The sequence below is a fragment of the Chroicocephalus ridibundus genome, chromosome 5 (assembly GCF_963924245.1).
Source record: "Chroicocephalus ridibundus chromosome 5, bChrRid1.1, whole genome shotgun sequence".
Taxonomy (NCBI): domain Eukaryota; kingdom Metazoa; phylum Chordata; class Aves; order Charadriiformes; family Laridae; genus Chroicocephalus; species Chroicocephalus ridibundus.
Genome location: NC_086288.1, coordinates 43,624,600 through 43,643,028, shown reverse-complemented (window position 1 = coordinate 43,643,028; position 18,429 = coordinate 43,624,600). Strand labels below are relative to the sequence as shown.

Here is an 18,429-nt window from a genome sequence, read left to right as displayed (position 1 = left end):
GAAGGTGCCCCCTGCTTTCTGCAGGACTCTGGATGGATGAGTCTTTTTTTACCCCTGGGTCACTTGTCATACCATACAGTCTCCAAGCAGTAAGAAATGAGAACGCTTCATACTGCTTGTAGCCTCTGTAGAGCTGTACCCACCTAAGCAGGGCATGTGTATTTCTAAAGAAGGAAAAAAAAAAAAAGCAGAAAAAAAAAAGCAGCCATCTCTGACTCTGCTTTATTGAAGTGCTACTTCCCCCTCTTGGCAGGTGCTCCCATTTTACTGGTCCTGGGGGTGGTCCTGGGGGTACAGAGCTGGGCAAGGACACAGCCCTTCTGGGTGGCTGATAACAGGCATTAACATAAGGGATGCAATCTGCATTGAGGCAGCAGTACTTCAGCCACAAGAATTGCTCACCTCTGCACATCTCATGCAAGAACAGCGTTGAGCTTTCCTCTGCCCCCATGTGTATTTGACAGGCAACTGGGGACCCATTGATGACTGCACGCTATCCCCCCCAGCCACCTTTTCACTGCTCCTAGTTCAACAAACAATGCCCTGAAATATAACAAACCCCCCAATGTGTGTTTATTCCTTTGGTTTAATTTCTGGCTTTCTGTGCCCTCTTAAGTTTCTCTCCAGAGAGGCTTGCATTTTATTGCAAATAGTTTTTCATACCTCACTGTAGTGTAAACACTGGCTGGGTTATATGGTTAATCCTTTTGACTTCTGGTGTTGGGAACAGGACAGGCCACTTCTGGTTAAAATAACTCCACTGTCGACCTGCCTGGATTTCAGGCAAGAATTATTTTGAATTGGGGATGTGAGTGACAGGTCTCTCTTCAGTGCTGCTAATGTGTTTCTTATGACTAAACACTTTTTCTGCCCCCAAAATTCAAGGTGTAAGTGGCAGGTGCTTGTGGGTAGGATTAACCATGGGTATAGTCAGCTGAAGTTGCCTTAATTCACCCTGGAGGTGACTGTGACCTGGTGTTAGTCTCAAATATGTTTTTATAGACCCTGCTAATGCTTCCTAGGTGGTTGCCTGATATTGTTATTTTTTTAACCTTTCACCAGATCTGTGGTCACACCAGGAGGACAATAGTCTCGCATTTTACACTGCCATTCAGGAGGGCCTCTGAATTCCAGTGAACAGGCAAATCCTACAGTCTCCCACTTCCCAAAGGGAAAAGAGGGAAGGTGTTTGAGAAAAATGATTTGCTTAGAATAGTTTCCCGTTTAGCATCTTTTGTCAGGCTATGAAGGTTGCTTTTATGCAGAAAGGTAGGATAATATTTATGGTACCTTTCCTAAGGCCATTGGGCATGACCAAAATATAAAGGCATGCATTGTGCACAGGGGAAGAAACATTGGGGTTCTTACAACCAAAGGCCTGATCTTAACTTATTTCCCCACTCTAAAAAGAATATACCTTATAAATTTATTTTTAACATTGCTAAGGTCATACATCCCAGTTGCACAACAGTAATTGCTGGAGAGGCAGGGGCTTTATAGAAAATATATCTGTTGAACCTCTAATCTGGGGTTTGTATCCAGATTATTTTTACCGCTATCTAAATAAAAAGTACTCTGAGTGGAAAGTGCTTTTAATGATGCTTAGCAGTTTTTGAACAGCTGGGAGGAAGGTGGGGTCTGAATACATAGGAAAGAAGTTGGAGAGCTCTTATGTCCAAGATCCTTACAGCAGAATAATAACTATCTGTGCTAGTAGCAAATACTAGGTATTAACATGTGTTAGGTACTAGTTTATCGGTCTATGGTGTATTCCTGTCTTCATGCTCCTGTTTTATGGCACCTCACTGTTTGGGATTGCTGAATCAAGAAGCCTGAAGGAGAGGAGTCTGCTGTAGCCCCATGCCCTGGGTCCAGCAGGAGCAAGGCTAAGTGTGTGCTCCCCAGCATGCACGCGTGCAGCATGCACGCCTGTATACGCACAGGGCCGTCTGTGTGTATCAATAGGCAGAAACACTCCGCACACACAAACACCAACAGCATCGTACTATCCCCTCTCCAGCTGGTCAGGATGAAGGTGATGTGCACACACACACACACCCAGAACAGGGAATCCTGCACCCAGGAAAAGAGTTAGAGATGCAAATCCCCAAATGCTGTATCCCATAATGTGCCCCATACCTGTCAGAGGTGCCTTGGTATGTGAGGTGCTCCAGAGACCTGCTCACCTTGATGCGTGTCACCCCTTCCACAGGTCTGATGGCTCTCCTGGGAAGACCAGTGCAGGGTCTTTCTGGTGTTCTCCCATGACCCATCGTGCTTCTGTGCTCCTCTGTGTGCGTGGGGCCAAGCTTTTTCTCACATAACCTAACAATACTCTGTGTGGTTGCCAACTTTTTCTTCACTCTGTGTTATGGTGCCCCAAATAGCTTCACTGTGGGTGAGAGCTGCTCCTGGTCTCAGCTGATGCTGGTCACTTATCACCCAGCTGGTCCTTGTCTGCACATAGAAGTTCTTGAGTAAGGAGCTGCTACTCTTCAAGTTCTTCTGCCTCTCTGTTTCAAAAGGAAAATGATGCATTTATGGTGACCTGGATGCTGAGGTCTATGTTCCTTTGAAGAGTTGAGATTCTTAGATACATTGAATTATTTGCAGTTAATGCACATCTTAGAGAGGAAATGGGGTGGAAATAGCTGTTCTTCTTTCTGCATCTGCCTTGCTTGCTTTCCCCAGACACTACCCTGCGCTGAAGACCCTTGAGCACCTTGAGCACACATACCTGCCCCAAGTGAGCCACTACCGCTTCTGCAAGATCATGGTAGATAATATTCCAAAGCTGCGTGAAGAGATCAAAGAAGTTTCCATGTCAGACCTCAAGGATTTCCTAGAGAGTATCCGTAAGCACTCTGACAAGATTGGAGAGACGGCAATGAAACAGGTAGGACTTTGTGTACACATGTGGGAGGCTTTTTGGGAAGAGACGGGTGATTCACAGTCGTGTTAAACAAAGTTTTATTTTTCCAATCCCGAGGCAGTAAACTTAAGTTTTAAGTATTGAAGTAATTTTGTTACTAGGTGAAGCAATGATTCTTCATTCTGTGATTGCTACTAGAGTTTATCGTCTGTGTTTTTTTTTTTTTTTTTAATACTGTTGAAAGGTGATGGACCATTTTTGTTGTCATCCTCTCCTGCCTTTATTTTGCTGTAGGCTCTTGGTAGCCCAGAGCCTGGGAGGTGCAGTCGGGGTGCGTGACTCATGTTTTCTGCTTAGCAGGAAAGGGGCATTTGTGCCGCTGTGCCTGGCGGCAACTGGAAGGCCTACAGACACCAGTATTGATTTTCCAGGTTTGGGGTAAAGCAATAGAAGTTCACGCTGACGGCAACTTAATTTCTTTTGCATCTTGAAATGATTTGCAAATACTGGGTAAATGTCCATTGTGGCTTGCTTGCATTTGCCTAGCAGCTGATGTCTGTAAAAGATGAACCTGATTAACTGAACATCCCCATGTGTGTGTTAAAACGGAATGGCCTTTTCCCACTCTTCTTTAATATTCTAGATTTGAATTTCAATACAGTTTTTCCTATCATAGCCAGGGAGTGTTGCTCACAGTGGCCCTTAAAAAGAATGTTGCTACTTTGATGAAATTCAAATCCACTAGTAATGAAATACTATCTTTCATGAGCAGTAAACTACTTCCTCTGATAGTGATTGATGGATTGGACGTGTTGATTTATGGGAAGGGCTCTTGCTATAATTTTTCACATGATAAAACTATGCTGTTATGTTTATGGTTAGAGATACAGGCAAGTTCAATTTTCTGTCATATAAACGCTATCCTTTTTGTAAAATGGTCTAGCTTGAGGATTTCTATCAATTGATTTAATTTACAGTATATCCATCGCCTTACTGTGTTTTCACCTTCTTTCTAGTATTTTTGGAAAACAAACCAAGCCTTACTTTGTGTAATAGAGCTATGGAGAAATGTCATTCTGCACCTGAGGGTTCAGCAGACTTTTTTGTTAGTTGTTGCATTGAATCAAACTAGTCTTTCTGAATCTGCAGAAAGACGCTGTGACTCAGACATCCTGTCATGGAGCCAAATGTGCATGGTGGTGATGTCTGGGAAGGCTACAGGTGTTGTTACGCTGAATTTACCTGATAGAGTGATTTCTAAAACAGTAATTGTTTACGAAAAAATACTCTGTTCATTATGGCAGCCAAACTTTTTAAATTCTTCCTTGGTTCCTGTGGCTCTATGGCTGGAAAGGAATAGGAGTTTCATTTGTCTTTTGGTGCCCAATTAATGCAGCGAATATGCTGCTTTAAGTAAATAAATAACTTCTTTATATCCTATTAAGGATATTTACCAATTATAGAGACATAAGAGGATGTAGATGTTACATCCTCTTCTTGTATTTTCCAGTTTTGTTGTCATGATGCTGTATTTAAACCTCTTGGCACCATGGCCGATTGCTTGGATGGGTGGAGAGATGTGCACGTTCATCTGTGTTTCTGTGGCTGCTTAGGCAGACCAATTTTGAAATTCCCCATCATTTCGAATAGTTTCCTTTGCTATCTTTTGACTAGAGATATCTTTGTAGTTTTGCGTTTTCAGTACCTTTCAAATCCATGATGAACTTCTTCCTATTCTCATGTCCTTCCCTCCTGAACCTTCTGCTCCTGGGGAGAGCTCGTGCCCTGCCTGGAGCTCTGTTAATTCTCCATCTCTTGCTCTAAAGAAATTTTGCTTTTTACAGCAAAGTTAAAAACTCTGCGCTAGCCCATACTGGCATCTGTTTTTCTGCTATGGGCACTCTCGAGGTGTTTTGCTCACCACTTCTGACCCTTCTGCCTCTTTGCAATATTTGCCCCCTGCATAATCAGGAGAGTCACTGGGGGGTTGGTAGGGACTGGCTGCTCCTGCCTTACCCAAATACAAGAATTGGGGCCCAGTGAATTAAACCAGCAGGGGCCATGCTTAAAATAAGGCAGTGGGGAAACTTCATCCTGTGCGTGATAGACCTGTGGAGGTCCTCATGCACAATTTTCCTGTTCTTCAAGGGTAAACTGGCCAAGTACTTTTGCCGGGCTCCCTGTAGGTTGCTAACTGAACAGGCTGTTTTGGGCTCAAGCAGTACTTGATCTGACAAGAGTGAGAAGCTGGGAGAAGACCTGGGGGAAAGAACTATATTTACTCACCCTGTTCTCATCCACCTTGGTGGAGTTTGGGGTTTAGTTTTGCAATACTGGATTATCCAAGCTCCTGCTGTGAGCTAGCAAGCAGCCACGCATCTGAACGAAACCTCTAACGAGTGTTTTCTTTCTTCCCACAACTTTTTCTTTGTTAGACTTTTTCTCTACTCTTCACCTTTTGTTCCCTCAGTGTTTATTTCAACCGTTAATGTTGTGAGGTTCTCTTAAATTCACTGTTTGTTCTTCAGCTCCAGATAGCCTCTAAGCCAGTGCTACAGTCCCTTCTTTGACCTGAGCCAAGCACTCTGTTCTTTCTCCTTTCAGTATTTTTCTACCTTACACACTTGCAGAAGTTCTTCATTATTCACCGCCTTCTACTCAGTTCCAGCCATTTTGGACCTTCAGGATTTCTAAATTGAGGTCTGGGTGGTTGTAAATTTTTCTTTTGCCTGTTGATGCTGCTGGCATCTCTTACGGGTGCATCAGAACTTCAGCGTTTCAGTGTATCCAACAGAAAAAAATGGAAGCTTTTTCCTTCCACGTAGATGCTGATTGGGCTGTTGCCAAGGGAGTGTCAAAACAAGATGCACCAAGAGGGTAATATTTAGATGTTTTTAGTTTGCCTACAGATGATACAGTGAAGTATACATCTTAGTCCCCCACAAATCCCAGTCTTCTGCTGTTTTATGAGAGCAAGGAGCAGACTCCAGAAGGGGTTTCCTTCACCCTTTGTGGGAACAGAAGGTTGGAGTCGGTGGGTTGCTAGCAGTAAAGGTGTATTGCTCCTGCACAGAGGCTCGGGAAGGAAGATAACTCACCACATCCAGTTGCAAAAGCATAGTTGGAAGTGATGCTGTCATTCGAGCAATGTGTTAGGTTTATTTCTGCAAAAAGTATCATGGGCTGCTTCACCAATGAGAAGTGATGAGGGGCTGAAGCTTTCGGAGCCTCCCATTGTGTGGGGTCACCTCACATTGTTTTGCCAAAAGCGAAGGGCAGGGTTTCCACTGCCAGAATTACCAGTATCACTTCTTGCATTGCTGGGTCCTTTTTCCTTGGTCTGTTGGCTGTGATTGATAGCCGCTCTGGAGTGGAGCGGAGCTGGCAGGAGGCCTGGGAGAGTTGGGGAACTGCGATTGGCAGCTAAATACATTCGGTTTAAATTAGCATCATATAAATTCTTTTAAAATTGTTTGATTTCACCAGCGGGAATGGAAGAGGGCTTGATACAATGGGGAAAGGAAATCATGTTTTTGTAACATTACAAATCTGAGGCTGATGATGACAAGAGCTGAAAATTTCATTTTGTGATAATCAGAAGGATCTGTCTTGGAGCGCTCAGAGCCATTGCTGCGTTTCTGGCTGGCAGTCAAGGATGCGGGGAGCTTGCCGGCCCCTGTCTTGGAGAGGAAGCCCCTGGTGTGGTGAAGTCAAGTGAGACGTTCCTGGGGTCAGCCAGACACGGGAACTGGAGGGATCTCGCAGCACGCGGAGACACCTTATAGTTTTACTGTACAAGTGATGAGCTCTCATTGCCTCCTTTCCTTGTGTTGTTTTTTTTTTTTTAAATCTGAATTTTATTACCTATGGTTCTGGGGGAATTTGCTGCGTTCCAAATATTGTTCTTAATTACACGGCGCTCGAGCAGATGAAAGTAGCTCTGTGCATTTGAACTCCTTTTGGACTTTGGCCTTGTGAACCTGCGTGTGTGTTTTGTTTTTGTTGGTGTTTTTTTTTTAAAGATCTGAGTTCTGGGCTTGCCAGGAATGAATTACATCTTATTAACACTTGCTGATATCCGGTGTGTGGTTTTGTTATCTAGCTTAATGTCTGAAATATGCACAGCCTGTGGAGGAGGTCACTTAGGATGCTGCTGTATGCAAAACGTCCAGGGTAAGCGCAGTGAATGCTGCTACGCCGGGGGCCAAGAATAACCCATCCAAAAGCCATTATCGGATCAAGTTTGTCAGGACGGCCAAAATGTTCAGCATGTCTTACACATAGATGGAGGCAAACCAGCATTTTTTTTTTTTTTTTAGCATCACTTGGATGCACTATCAAAGCTGCTGTTTAATAGGTGGTGATCTAGTATGTGTTTGAATGGGTTGGTATTTTGGCTATGCTTTTTTTAAGGTGATGTCTGCTCTTCTTACCAACAGATACTGGTGTCTGTGTCATTTCTGAGCAGTATAATGTGAGGTTTGTGTAAGTTTATTTTCCTGCAGTGGCAGGAAATACCATCTTGGTGATGTGAGCATATACATACACTTAAAAAATAAGGCAAAAATGAGGCAAAAAGGACAACGATGTGCACAACTAAAATGTTGAGCTGGTTTTGGTAGGAATGCACTTCTGACCATCAGCTGGAGAAGATGAAGCACTTCACAGCCTGGATTAACAGCAGCTCCATAGAAAAACAAATGTGTCTGAAATTGGTGATTCAGATCTAGAGTTTGGATGACTTCCCTTGCTTCACATGCAATCCCTGCAGGTCAGAGCTGGCAGAGAACGACTCATGTACAGCGGTCAGAGTTTAGCATCTTGTGCAGCCCCTTTCCTGTTTCATGTGGCCTCTTGTGCCTGCAAATAGTTTGGACAAAGATGCCTAAATAGCACATGGATACGTACAGCTGCCACTATACTGATATGCTTTTCCTCTGTTATAAAAATGTTCAGTAGCACAGGATCAAAATGCAGCTGGCCTTGGAAAGAAAAAAAATGTTGTGGATGAGAAGTGGAGGAGGAGATTTATTTTCTTTTCCCCCAATTACTTGGACTGGAGATGACAGCTGCTAATAAGCGTTCGCTGTGACTGCTGGGATGCTGTGCTGCATGATTACCGGGCCATGCTAAGGCTGTTGAGCACCCAGCTGTGTGCTTCAATATTTTAGGTATGTGTGGATTTAAATTTAATTCTGACCTTGAGTTGCCTGGATTTATGATGATTGGTTTGGGGATGCAAGTTTCTTTGTGTAGTTTGCTCTATGCTACTGGTTGGTTTGTTCTTACAACTGTAACCAAATCTCAATGTGCGTTTTTACTAGGAATACAGAAAAGTAGCTATGTGTTGGTGATGAGTCCTGAGTGTCTGTTGGTGGCTTTTTTTTTAATTTTAAAGTAATTTTGATTACATTGGTATTGTAATAAAAATGCTACAGTGTAATTTTTTTAAAGACTGAATTGAAAGCTTTTATTTTTTTTAAAAAAGCTGGCTCCTGTGCAAGCTGCTCTGCCTGCTTCTCTGCATGGCCATGGAAAAAGCTGGGTGCACTCCGCTTGTTGGCATGTGGAGTCTGTTTCCTTGGCTCACTGCAAGCGCGGTTTTAAGCACTTCCCTTGGTTTTGGATCTCAGGATGGTGTTTTGCAACAGCAACTATCCTGCCCAGCAGTGCTTGATTCGTGCCTCTGACCCCCTCTGTGAAGTTTATCCTGTTGACCTCTTTCAAGATTTCTCCAAAAAGATTTTCGTAGTGTTGGGATTACGTAGGCAATGGAGAGTTAGAGGGTCTGTGATTCCTGCCTGTGGAGGACGGCAGGGGGATACAGCGCAGCTTCAGGCTGATGGCGTGTGCCCCAGAAGCACGTGAGAAATGTGGGGATGTGTTAGGGAGGTTGCAGAATCGAGGTGGGCGAAGAGGGGGGAATGGGTGGTATGGAAAGCAGCAGAGAGCTCGGCCTGCAAAGGTTGCACATCATGGCAAACACACCTCGACTGTGCAATGTTGCTTTACTGGTGATGCCCATCCAGAAATGCAAGATGAGGCCAGTTCATGTGCCCTACAGTGGGGAGGTCTCCTGCTGTGGGTGGCCCCCAGGAGGGACCATCTCCCTCTGAAGCTGCTGCAGGGGGGCTCTCCTGTTGCAGGTGGCTTTAGCCGAGCTGTGAAAACACAAGGGTGTTTCGTCAGGCAGTTTATTTGAAATGATGGTGGTAAGTAGAGACGTGGCATGCGACGATTTCAGCATTATTGGGAAATCCTGTCCCCTCCCTGTGCTTCATTTTAAATGCAAACACATGCACACCACCCCAAGCCACATGAGTGAGCGGTTCCCTGCACGGCAGGGGAGAGAAGGACATTTTCTCAGTCTCCAGATACTGCTCAGTGGCCTTTTGATGGCCCGGAAAAATGTTTAAAAATGCACTTTGTGTGGTGTTCTTAATTATCCTCATCCCTGACATTTTTTAACTTCATGTAATCTTCTGCACCTCATACGGAAATTGTTTTTGCTTTGTATGTGTATTTTGGAGTAAATTAGATTTTACTGCCATTCTCTGGATGCGCCGTGCAGGGAATATCCTTCTGCTGGGTGTCAGTGCTCTGGCAGCAGTCAATACTCTCCAAAGGTCACAGGAGCCCTGTGAAAGACTTTGTCTCCCCTGGCACGTGGGCTGGATCTGCCAGTGCCAAGTCTGGGCTTAGGGGTAGTGTCTGGAAGATCCCTGCATCCGCTTGCTCCGTGGGGGCTGTATTTTAACAACATGCCCCGGGACTTCCAAAAGCACCCTTATATCTGAACTTCCCGCTGGTTTAAGCGGTGTCTCTTATTCCAAAGTTTTTCTTTAACAAGCACAAAAAGTAAAAATAACGTTGCTTATTAAAAGCAAGGAAACTTTATAGTCTTGGATGCAGGCAGGAGAGCCTTTTGAAAGGTCAGTCTGGTGGCCGGGTATGCGGTGACTATTTGCACAACAGAGCTGGGATAAAGGGGATGGTGTTTTCTGCTTCTGGGCAGGTTTGTAAAGCAGAAACTTATTTTCTAGTAAAATTCATTAACGAGACCTTCTTAATCTTTGGTACTGCTGCTTGTCTACTTGTTATATTAAAGTATTATGAAAGGAAATGCATCTTCTGGGACTGTTTAGATTAGAAGTCTGATGGCCAGCTATGGTCTCAGCCTGCAGGTCTTGGGGAAGAGGCTCACAAAACAAGGCTGGGTGAAGCGGTGGCAAGGTGGGATGCTATGGCACAGTGGAAAAATGATTAATGTTCTCTCGTTATTGAAGAGAGGTGTTGCTGTTAGACCTGCTAGAGCTCTGAGATGCCTTCAAGTGCCCTGTTAAAAATGTTTATTGTCAGAAGCTTATAATGTGTTTATACTTGTCCTCTTCACCCCCCTACCAAGACAGAAATGGATAACTAGTAGCGACTCCTGTTGGTTACTTATCCTAAGCATCCTTTGCTTAACCTCTTTGAAAACTTACTTGAGAAAACTGGTAAAAATATTTTTGTTTTGCACTGGATTAAAATGGCAGGCTTTAATACTCTTTAACTTGCTACTTTTTCATTAAGACTTGGCACTGAAAGCTGTTTTGTTAACAGTATGTTGAACACAATCTTGATGGTGACTGGACTAATCATTTGACATTTGCTGTTTAATTTGGAAGCTTTTTGAGACAAATCGTCGTGACGTGTCTGCATTTGTTAACTCAATCCAGCCGTTCTTTTCTTGACTCAGCGGCAATTGTGATGGGTTTTGAAAAAGTGATGTGATATTTCCTAATGCCATTTAGCCAGAACCAGTATAGTGGCTTTGTGCATGGGTCTATCACCGTCTTTCGTCCCCTGCTTTTCTGGGAGACGTTCAGGCTGGAGCTCACCTGTGGGAACCGAAGCGGTACCCAGCGAGGTCTCTCACAGCTGTAGGATGCTCTGCTGCTTGCAGCAGGGATGAAAACCAGGGAAAGAAGATGATGATGATGTGAATGATTTTGAGAACTGGAAACATTTTTTGAAGTGGCTCCTGAAGCAAATTGTCAAGCCAGGAGCTTGAGGTTAAATGTGATCCTTTGGCTTCCTGGCGGGCGTGGGAACAGGGAGGCCGTGGCAGCCGGACAAGTTCAGGTTTAACGTCTTGGGTCAGGGTAGATGGGGCAGCCGCTTGATGGGAAAAGCAGATGAAGGCATTGCCAAGGACGTCTGTAGGGGTGGACTGGAGGCCAACAGCGCATATGGGCCACGCTGGGAAGGTGGTGATAGGGGTATGTGCAGATGTAAGCATGTTTCTGTTCCCCAGTGCACGTTGTTTGAGGTCTTTGTACTTCCTTGTGCTTAAACTCTCCTTCTTCCCACATCACATAATTTGAGTGCAAATGTGCTTATTATCATAAAGGAACTTTTTATTCTAACGTTTCCTGGCTTTCTGGGGGAGGTTTCTCTGTTTATTTAAGAGGAATTCTGTGCCTTTAAGTCTGCGTTTAAAATTTATACTCCATAGGAACTTTATTAATAAATGGGTATTCCTCTGAATTCTTTTTACGACCTCAAAAATGAAACTGCTAAATCATGGGCCTTTTTTTATTTCAGCATATGTATGACTAATGGCCATAGGGACTGCGGTATCCCCAGTAGCATATCCAGCATGTTCTGTGGACATGGCTGCATCATAAAATCAAAAGTTTAACTACGGGGCAACCATATGCTGGACCAGCTTTTTGTGTGGTTGCCTTTTAGACCTTTTTAAACACTTGAAATCCAGAGATGTTTCTTGAAATAAATCCTTTATCTTCCAACCGTCGTGATAGATGGTATGATTCACAAGGCTTTAAAAAGCCTAGGGAAAGTGCAGTGCCAAGTTGAGGCATAAGCACTCCTTACTCCTTCTTTTGAGCCATTAGTAGTTGCTGTTATGCTTATTGTACTGTAGCTGGGAAAAGAGGTGCTGTTAAACTTCTTTTATTCACCCTGGACTGCAGGCGTTCAGCACTGTAATTTTCACTGATCTTGCTTCTACTGGTTTTAATTATGTAGACCGTTAAGTTGTTTAAAGGAAGGCGCTGCCTGGTGCACCAGTCTCCCGCAGACATGCCAGCTTTGGAGGTGAGACAGCGTGGATAGACCTCAGACTAATAAACCGTGTTGTGTGCCTGCTTTGGCGTACCATGTGTGGGAAAGGATGTGGAGAAGCACGGGGGTCTGGACAGGATGGACGTGTCGGGAGAGGTGATGGAAATAGGGCTTGCTTAAAAAGTGCTGGGAATTGCTCCCATCAGGATGCTGCTGCCTGGGATGATAAATTCTTCAGTTTTCATTTGAATGTCTCAGGCTTATTGTAATGTAGCTGCTAATAAACCTTTTAAATTAACCAATTTTTCCGTATTTTTCTTTTTAAAAATTCCTTGAGTGGTTTTGGTAACAGATTCTTCTGCTACACATGGGGTGGTTTGATCTCTCTGTACTTTGTCCAGCTGGTGAATACTCTTGCCCTGTGGCTGTTTGCACATATGTTGAAGAGAAGCCAAGGAGGTTTTGTGATCCTGGGTACTTCTGGTGTAACACAGTCATGTAAGAGTCTTCACATACCTTCACCTGAAGATGCAAAACAGTTTGTGGATGTGGCAAATTGTTAATGCTGCTGTGAAAATGGTACTGGCACTTTGTTCGGGGTAACAGCCTATCATGCTGGGACCCGATTTTCAACGCTTGCCGAGTGCTGCAGCCCTTTCAATTCCAGCACCAGTTCTTGAAAAGAGCCACTGCCCATTTAGTTTGGATTTTGGCTCTTTATCCAGGTGAGCGAGGTTTTGTTTTTATTATCTGCAAGAAGGATAATGCCTCTTTCAGCAAGCTGCCAGTTGCACAAAACACTCCTTTAGGGAAATGTCATTGCCACGTAATTTCTAGGGAGCTTTTGAAATACCAGCCATTGCTTTTCAGCTGATGGGCTGTGACCGATTCACAAGTGACGGGGAAGAGAATGGATCATATGAAACAATGTCAGGGCACCAGGGAGTTTTGGTCTCTGGGTTGCTAATGAGATGAAAATGGGTTAGTATTAGTAGGGCTGTATTTTTTTAGGTAGAGGTACAATGGTTTAGTTTTCAGGGAGAGGACTCGAAAGCTGTGCCGTGCAGCGTGCCCTTTGCGTGACACTCCTGTACAAATTGCAAACGGGTGTATGCAGAAATCACTGAGTGAAATCCTTCAGCAACCCAAGACTTCCTTTCTCTCTCTCTCTCCCTCTTTTTTCTTTTTTTTTTTTTAAAAAAAAAAAAAAAACCAACAAAAAGACCCCACCAAGTTCTGCTGACAGGCTCAGGTCGTTTAAGCCTTTTGACATATTCTTCTAATTCGCATATATAGCAAATTTAGAACAGCTTTCATTTGTGGGTAAAAATGCACTTAAGTTACTCCAGGACAGCTCAGCTTTGTTTCTCTTCCCTGTCTCTTTCTAGAGTTGGACAGGTTCCTGTGGGTGGACAGGAAGGGGATGTCTCAGACACACCATTGCATTTGTTTGACTTTAGGAGTCTCTGCCCGCTGCAATCTGAACATGGTTCATCACTGCAACCAAACAGTCTGATAATGGCACTGTTTAAGTGTTACAAAGGCTTGATTTTTGTGAGAAATCAAAATCTCTCATGGGTAAGAGAGGAATATCCTCCGCAGCAGAAAAAGCTGAAATATGTGTCTAATTTTGAGTCCTCAGCACAGGAAGGACATGGACCTGTTGGAATGGGTCCAGTGGAGGGATACAAAGATCATCAGAGAGTTGGAGCACCTCTCCTGTGGAGACAGACTGGGAGATTTGGGGTTTTTCAACCTGGAGAAGAGAAGGCTCTGGGGAGTCCTTATAGCGGCCTTCCAGGAGGCCTACAGGAAGGATGGGGAGGGATTCTTTACCAGGGAGTGTAGCGATAGGATGAGGAGTAACAGTTTGAAACTGAAAGAGGGGAGATTTAGATTAGATATCAGGAAGAAATTATTTACACTGAGGGTGGTGAGGCACTGGAACAGGTTGCCCAGAGAAGCAGTGGATGCCTCATCCCTGGAAGTGTTCAAGGCCAGGTTGGATGGGGCTTTGAGCAACCTGGTCTAGTGGGGGGTGTCCCTGCCCATGGCAGGGGGGTTGGAAATCGAAGATCTTTAAGGTCCTTTCCAACCCAAACCATTCTATGATTCTATATAACTAATAGGGTGCTTTAGCTCTGCAGGTTGGCAGTATTTGTAATTTGTGCTGGATCATCCCAAACCCAGGTTTGGATAACTGAGAACGTAGTGCAGCGGTGAGAAGGGGGCAGGGAGGCTGTCTTCCTTTTGTGCCCACCTCTGTGGGCAGAGCTGAGAACCATCCTGCCCTTCATTTTAAGAGAGCAGATGGATGTTTCGCCGCAATTTCCTCGAGCGTGGCACTGCTTTCCATGTGCTTTTCCATTTTCCTTTTATGGGCTGGGAGATCTTTAATCTGGTCTGTTTGCAAACTGCAGGCTGGAGAACGGGGAGAGGATGAAGGTGTGAAAGTATTACCTGTGGTTGCCCTGGTCTCCAGAGATTGGGTCCCATAAGACAGGGATCCAACTCCAGAGAAGAAATGGCACCCTAAAAATAAATAAGGGGGATTCTTGATTCCTTCACTCTCACTTGTAATTATTTTTTTTGTTGACAGTTTATTTTAGAGTGGAAAATGTAGTGGTTAAATAGTCTCCTTGCACTGCAGGGAATGAAAGCTGAAGACACAAGAGCACATGTCCCTCTAGACTGGAAAGAAGAGAGGGAGAATGTGGTTTTCTTTCCCCTTGCCAGTTTGAAGGTATTTTAGACCGGGAAAATACATTCTCTAGATAACCCAAGTATTTTTTTAAACAAAATAGAGAAACTAGCACCTGTAGTACGCTTGGATGCTAGGAAGGAAAATGGTGGTTTCATTGTCACACACTGGGGAAAACGACAATTTAAAGGCCATAGTGTTGCATGAGAATTGCAGCAAAAAGTCTGCTCGCCCTTGCTGTCTGCTGATGTATGAAGGGAAACCCCTGTGCAAATCATTAAAAGTCCTTTCTCCATTCACTGGCTGCAGTTTGCACATGGCGGTGGCACTCTAAAAGTTGTCATTACAGCGCAGAGCTGGGGAAGAGCTAATTTTGATGCTGTTGGTACCTTGAGGAGGCATGCTAACTTCCAGCAATGGAAGATGCAACACATAGTAGATAGCTATTTCCAGCAGAAATTATTTATTTCTGCATGGTTTTTCCTACTGTGCAAATAGGATAGGCAGAAATAAATCATGCAGTGCTTTTAAAATAAAGCTTGTGATGATCTTCAGATGGGAACTGAACTCGGTCTGGGCATCGCATGATGGATTTCAAATGTACCAGGGTTTTTTATGTAACTGGGAAGGTGGAAGACTTCCGGGCCCGGTATAATTCAGGGACTGTGGCTTATCAGCCATCTCACTTAATGGAGATTAAGCTGGCATCAAGATTTTGAGGGCAGTGTTTAGTGAGTCTTTGCCATGTGGTGTTAGTTTTGGGTCTATTTTTTTTTTCTTGAAAAATTACGATTGTCTTACAAGTGGGTGGCATGTACTGAAGCAAGCATTTGCCCAAGCAAGGGGGCATGGTGCAGAGGGTGTGAATGTCAGGCTGGGGGTAGCTCTATTGAGGTAGGGGTAGGGATGGGGCCTTCCCCTTACCTTAAAATAATAATGAAAGCTGCAGCACGTGGTGCTAAAATGGGTACAGCAGCCTGCTTTTGTGCCTTCTCCTGGTTTTTGGTAAGTTGCCCAGCTGTTGGATTTTTTTTCTTGCATCCAGCTAGATATATGTTGAGTGTAACATGCACAAAGAAAAAGGAGGAGGGGGGGGGAAAACCCCACAAATTGTTCCTTTTTGTGGACTTTGAAGCCTGAAACATCAGAGGAAAGTGGCTGTTATATGCAACTGAGCACCTCTCTTTCTGGAAGCACAGCTTTGCATGTTTCTCCTTTCTCTCTTATGCTTTCAGCTCGTGCCTGAGCTAGCAGGCTGTGGAGGAGAGCTCCTTTCTAGGGACGGTAGAAAATCGTCTAAAAGCTGCAGAAGTAGCTGGAGGATGTTGATGCTCAGTGGTACCTGCTTTTTCAGCTGTAGCTCGCTTCAGCAATGCAATGGCTGCTTCTTGTTGCATCGGCTGCCCGTGGTCCTGCTTGATGCTGTGTTGGACCCTTGGCTAGGGTTGGGAGCAGCAGTGTGGAGGGTAAACGTAGCTGCTTTGCTTTGCAGGTCGCTGTGATTTCCAGTGGTCCTAATTTTTATTCTAATCCCAGAAACACAGTACAAATTGCAGCTCTGAATTAATTCACCCTTAAGAGGCCCAGCTGCAGTTTCTCTAAATACAGGCTTATGTTTTATAACTGTTGCAGAATGAGTTTCCCAGCACTCCCTGTTGCATCTGACAGTTGTCTGAGCTTGCTGTGGATTCTGGCTTCGAACTTTTCCCACTCACTTGTAACTTCTGCCATCAGTGAGAATTTGTAGTAGGAAACCCACAGCAGCAGCAGCTTAGCTTGAAAGACTGACGATTAAATTCCTTGGTTTAGCAATTACTTTAATATGGAGAAAGCATCGTCTTGCCTCCCTCTGTGCCTTATAGGGCTGCTGTTTAACATCCCAGTCTCTGCAAGAAGCTGTAGGGAGATGTATGGCTTTGTCTCCAAGGTTCAGCTGCTCCAGTGCTGCCATCTTTGCTTGGATCGGGAAGATCAACACAACTCAGTGCTTCTCTGAAGTGACTCCCTTTGCTTTACACAGCAAGGGAATAAGCAAGTGGGAGCATCACAGCATCCCACTGAAACAGCTGGGCAAGAGCCTGTGTTTGAGGCCAGCTGCTGCCGCCACCGCTGGCATCAGGCATGGGGATTTGTGGCCCCACCTCTAAGCCAGGGACCTGCTGATCAACTGATGGATGCTGTAGGGAAGATGCTACAGAAAGGGAGCAATGAGCAGGTTGTCCACGTGTAGACTACAGTTGTAAAGGGATCTCTTCCATAATCACTGCTTGAGGGCAGGATTTTGCTTAGTCACGTCAACCCCGATAGGAACTGTTTGGAAACTACTGCTATGGAGAGCCGAAACCGCTGTGTCCATCTGTCTTTCTCTTCCTTCCAGTTCTGTTGAAATCCTAATCAATGCTAACAATTCATGGATTTCCTAATCCTTACTACCTTAGTGCTTCGTCTGTGGCAACCAGGTGAGAAAGGTGTGTGCCATCTGTCACTCGGTGGGCAGAAGCACTGATGCAGGGAGGCTCACGGGGCAGTGGGGGAAGCCAGTGATGCCTGGGATTCGAGATAAGGAGCTCCTGGCTGTGGCGGGGCTGGAAGGATGCTGTCGGTTACGAGGTGCCAACAACCTTAGCCCTCTCCGCCTTCCAGGGGGGCCTGGCGGATGCTGATGCTCCTTTTCATTGCTAACCTTTTTTTTCAGCCCCTCTTTACACTGTTTGTAGTTCTGCTAAGCCATAAAACAAGCGCCCTGGGAGTTCTCCTTATAAGCAGACAGCCGTATAAACAAACACCCCATACCGTTCTCCTGGCGCTCCAGCCTTGAGGAGTCTTGTTTTCAGTTCTGACCCCACAACCTTTCCTCTGGTTGGCAGCGTGCTGGCGTTGACAGTTCGAATGGTTCAGCCAGAGTTGAAAGATAATTGCTGGAGGAGCAGTGGCTGGGATGGTATGTGTTATTCAGCAGGACCCCCTTGAGGCGAAGCTTTGAATCTGGTGCACATTTCAAAGCATGTGTTAAACTTTATGTGATACTGATTAAAACGGAGGGCTTCGGGGTGAATTGGCAGGGCCCCGCAATTGCATCTGCCAAATGACATGCAAAGAAATGTCTTGCTACAATATAGGGCTTGAGTACTTGTCTCAGCAGAATCAGGCTCTGAAAGGGGGAAAGCCTTGCTGGGGCGTTCTTCCTATATGGTGTGCACGCACAAGTGCTTATAGGTCCTGCGTGAGCCCTCTGCTCATATGGTATTTTCATTTAAAGCATTTTTATTTTCAAACCCATATGGAAATAATACTCCTTCCCCCCCACCCCCCCTCCCACCCTGTCATGTCCTTCAACTTTGTGTTTCCAAGAAGCAGATGTAAAAAAGTGAGGAAATAAATGAAGGCAGGTACCATCGAACCCTGGCTTGGTCTGAGTGAGCGGGATGCCCAGGGACGCAGCGACATTGGGCTCTCAATCATTATGGACAGCAGGCGATGGAAGGAGCTCTGACACCACCACTGTTGCTCTCTGATTCCATATCTTCAGTGAGGATGTGGTTTGGTGTATCACTGATACATTTTATTTTTTTATTTCTTAATCTGTGCATCTTCGTAGTGCTTTAATAGCTGGCTCCAGAAGCTTCCTCTGAGATGCACAGAAGGTTGATTTTATTTTCAATATGACGCTGAATTGTGGGGTGTTCAGTTGGACAAAGCTCACCTGTGCATTAGTTGCAGAATTGGGAAGAAGATGTGGATCACGATGTGTTCCCGTTTCTGCTGTTATATACATACTCTTTGTATGCAC

General features: G+C 44.8%; 1 protein-coding gene across 4 annotated transcripts in view; it reads left to right on the top strand.

Annotated features, from left to right (window-relative positions):
• Nucleotides 1–18,429, top strand: part of EXOC6B (exocyst complex component 6B) — a 313,881-nt gene that overhangs the window by 65,734 nt on the left and 229,718 nt on the right. For all 4 annotated transcript variants that reach the window (XM_063337243.1, XM_063337242.1, XM_063337241.1 and 1 more), the window contains exon 6: nucleotides 2,692–2,896. In XM_063337243.1, the coding sequence (XP_063193313.1) occupies nucleotides 2,692–2,896 (205 nt within the window). The remainder of the gene's footprint in view (nucleotides 1–2,691; nucleotides 2,897–18,429) is intronic.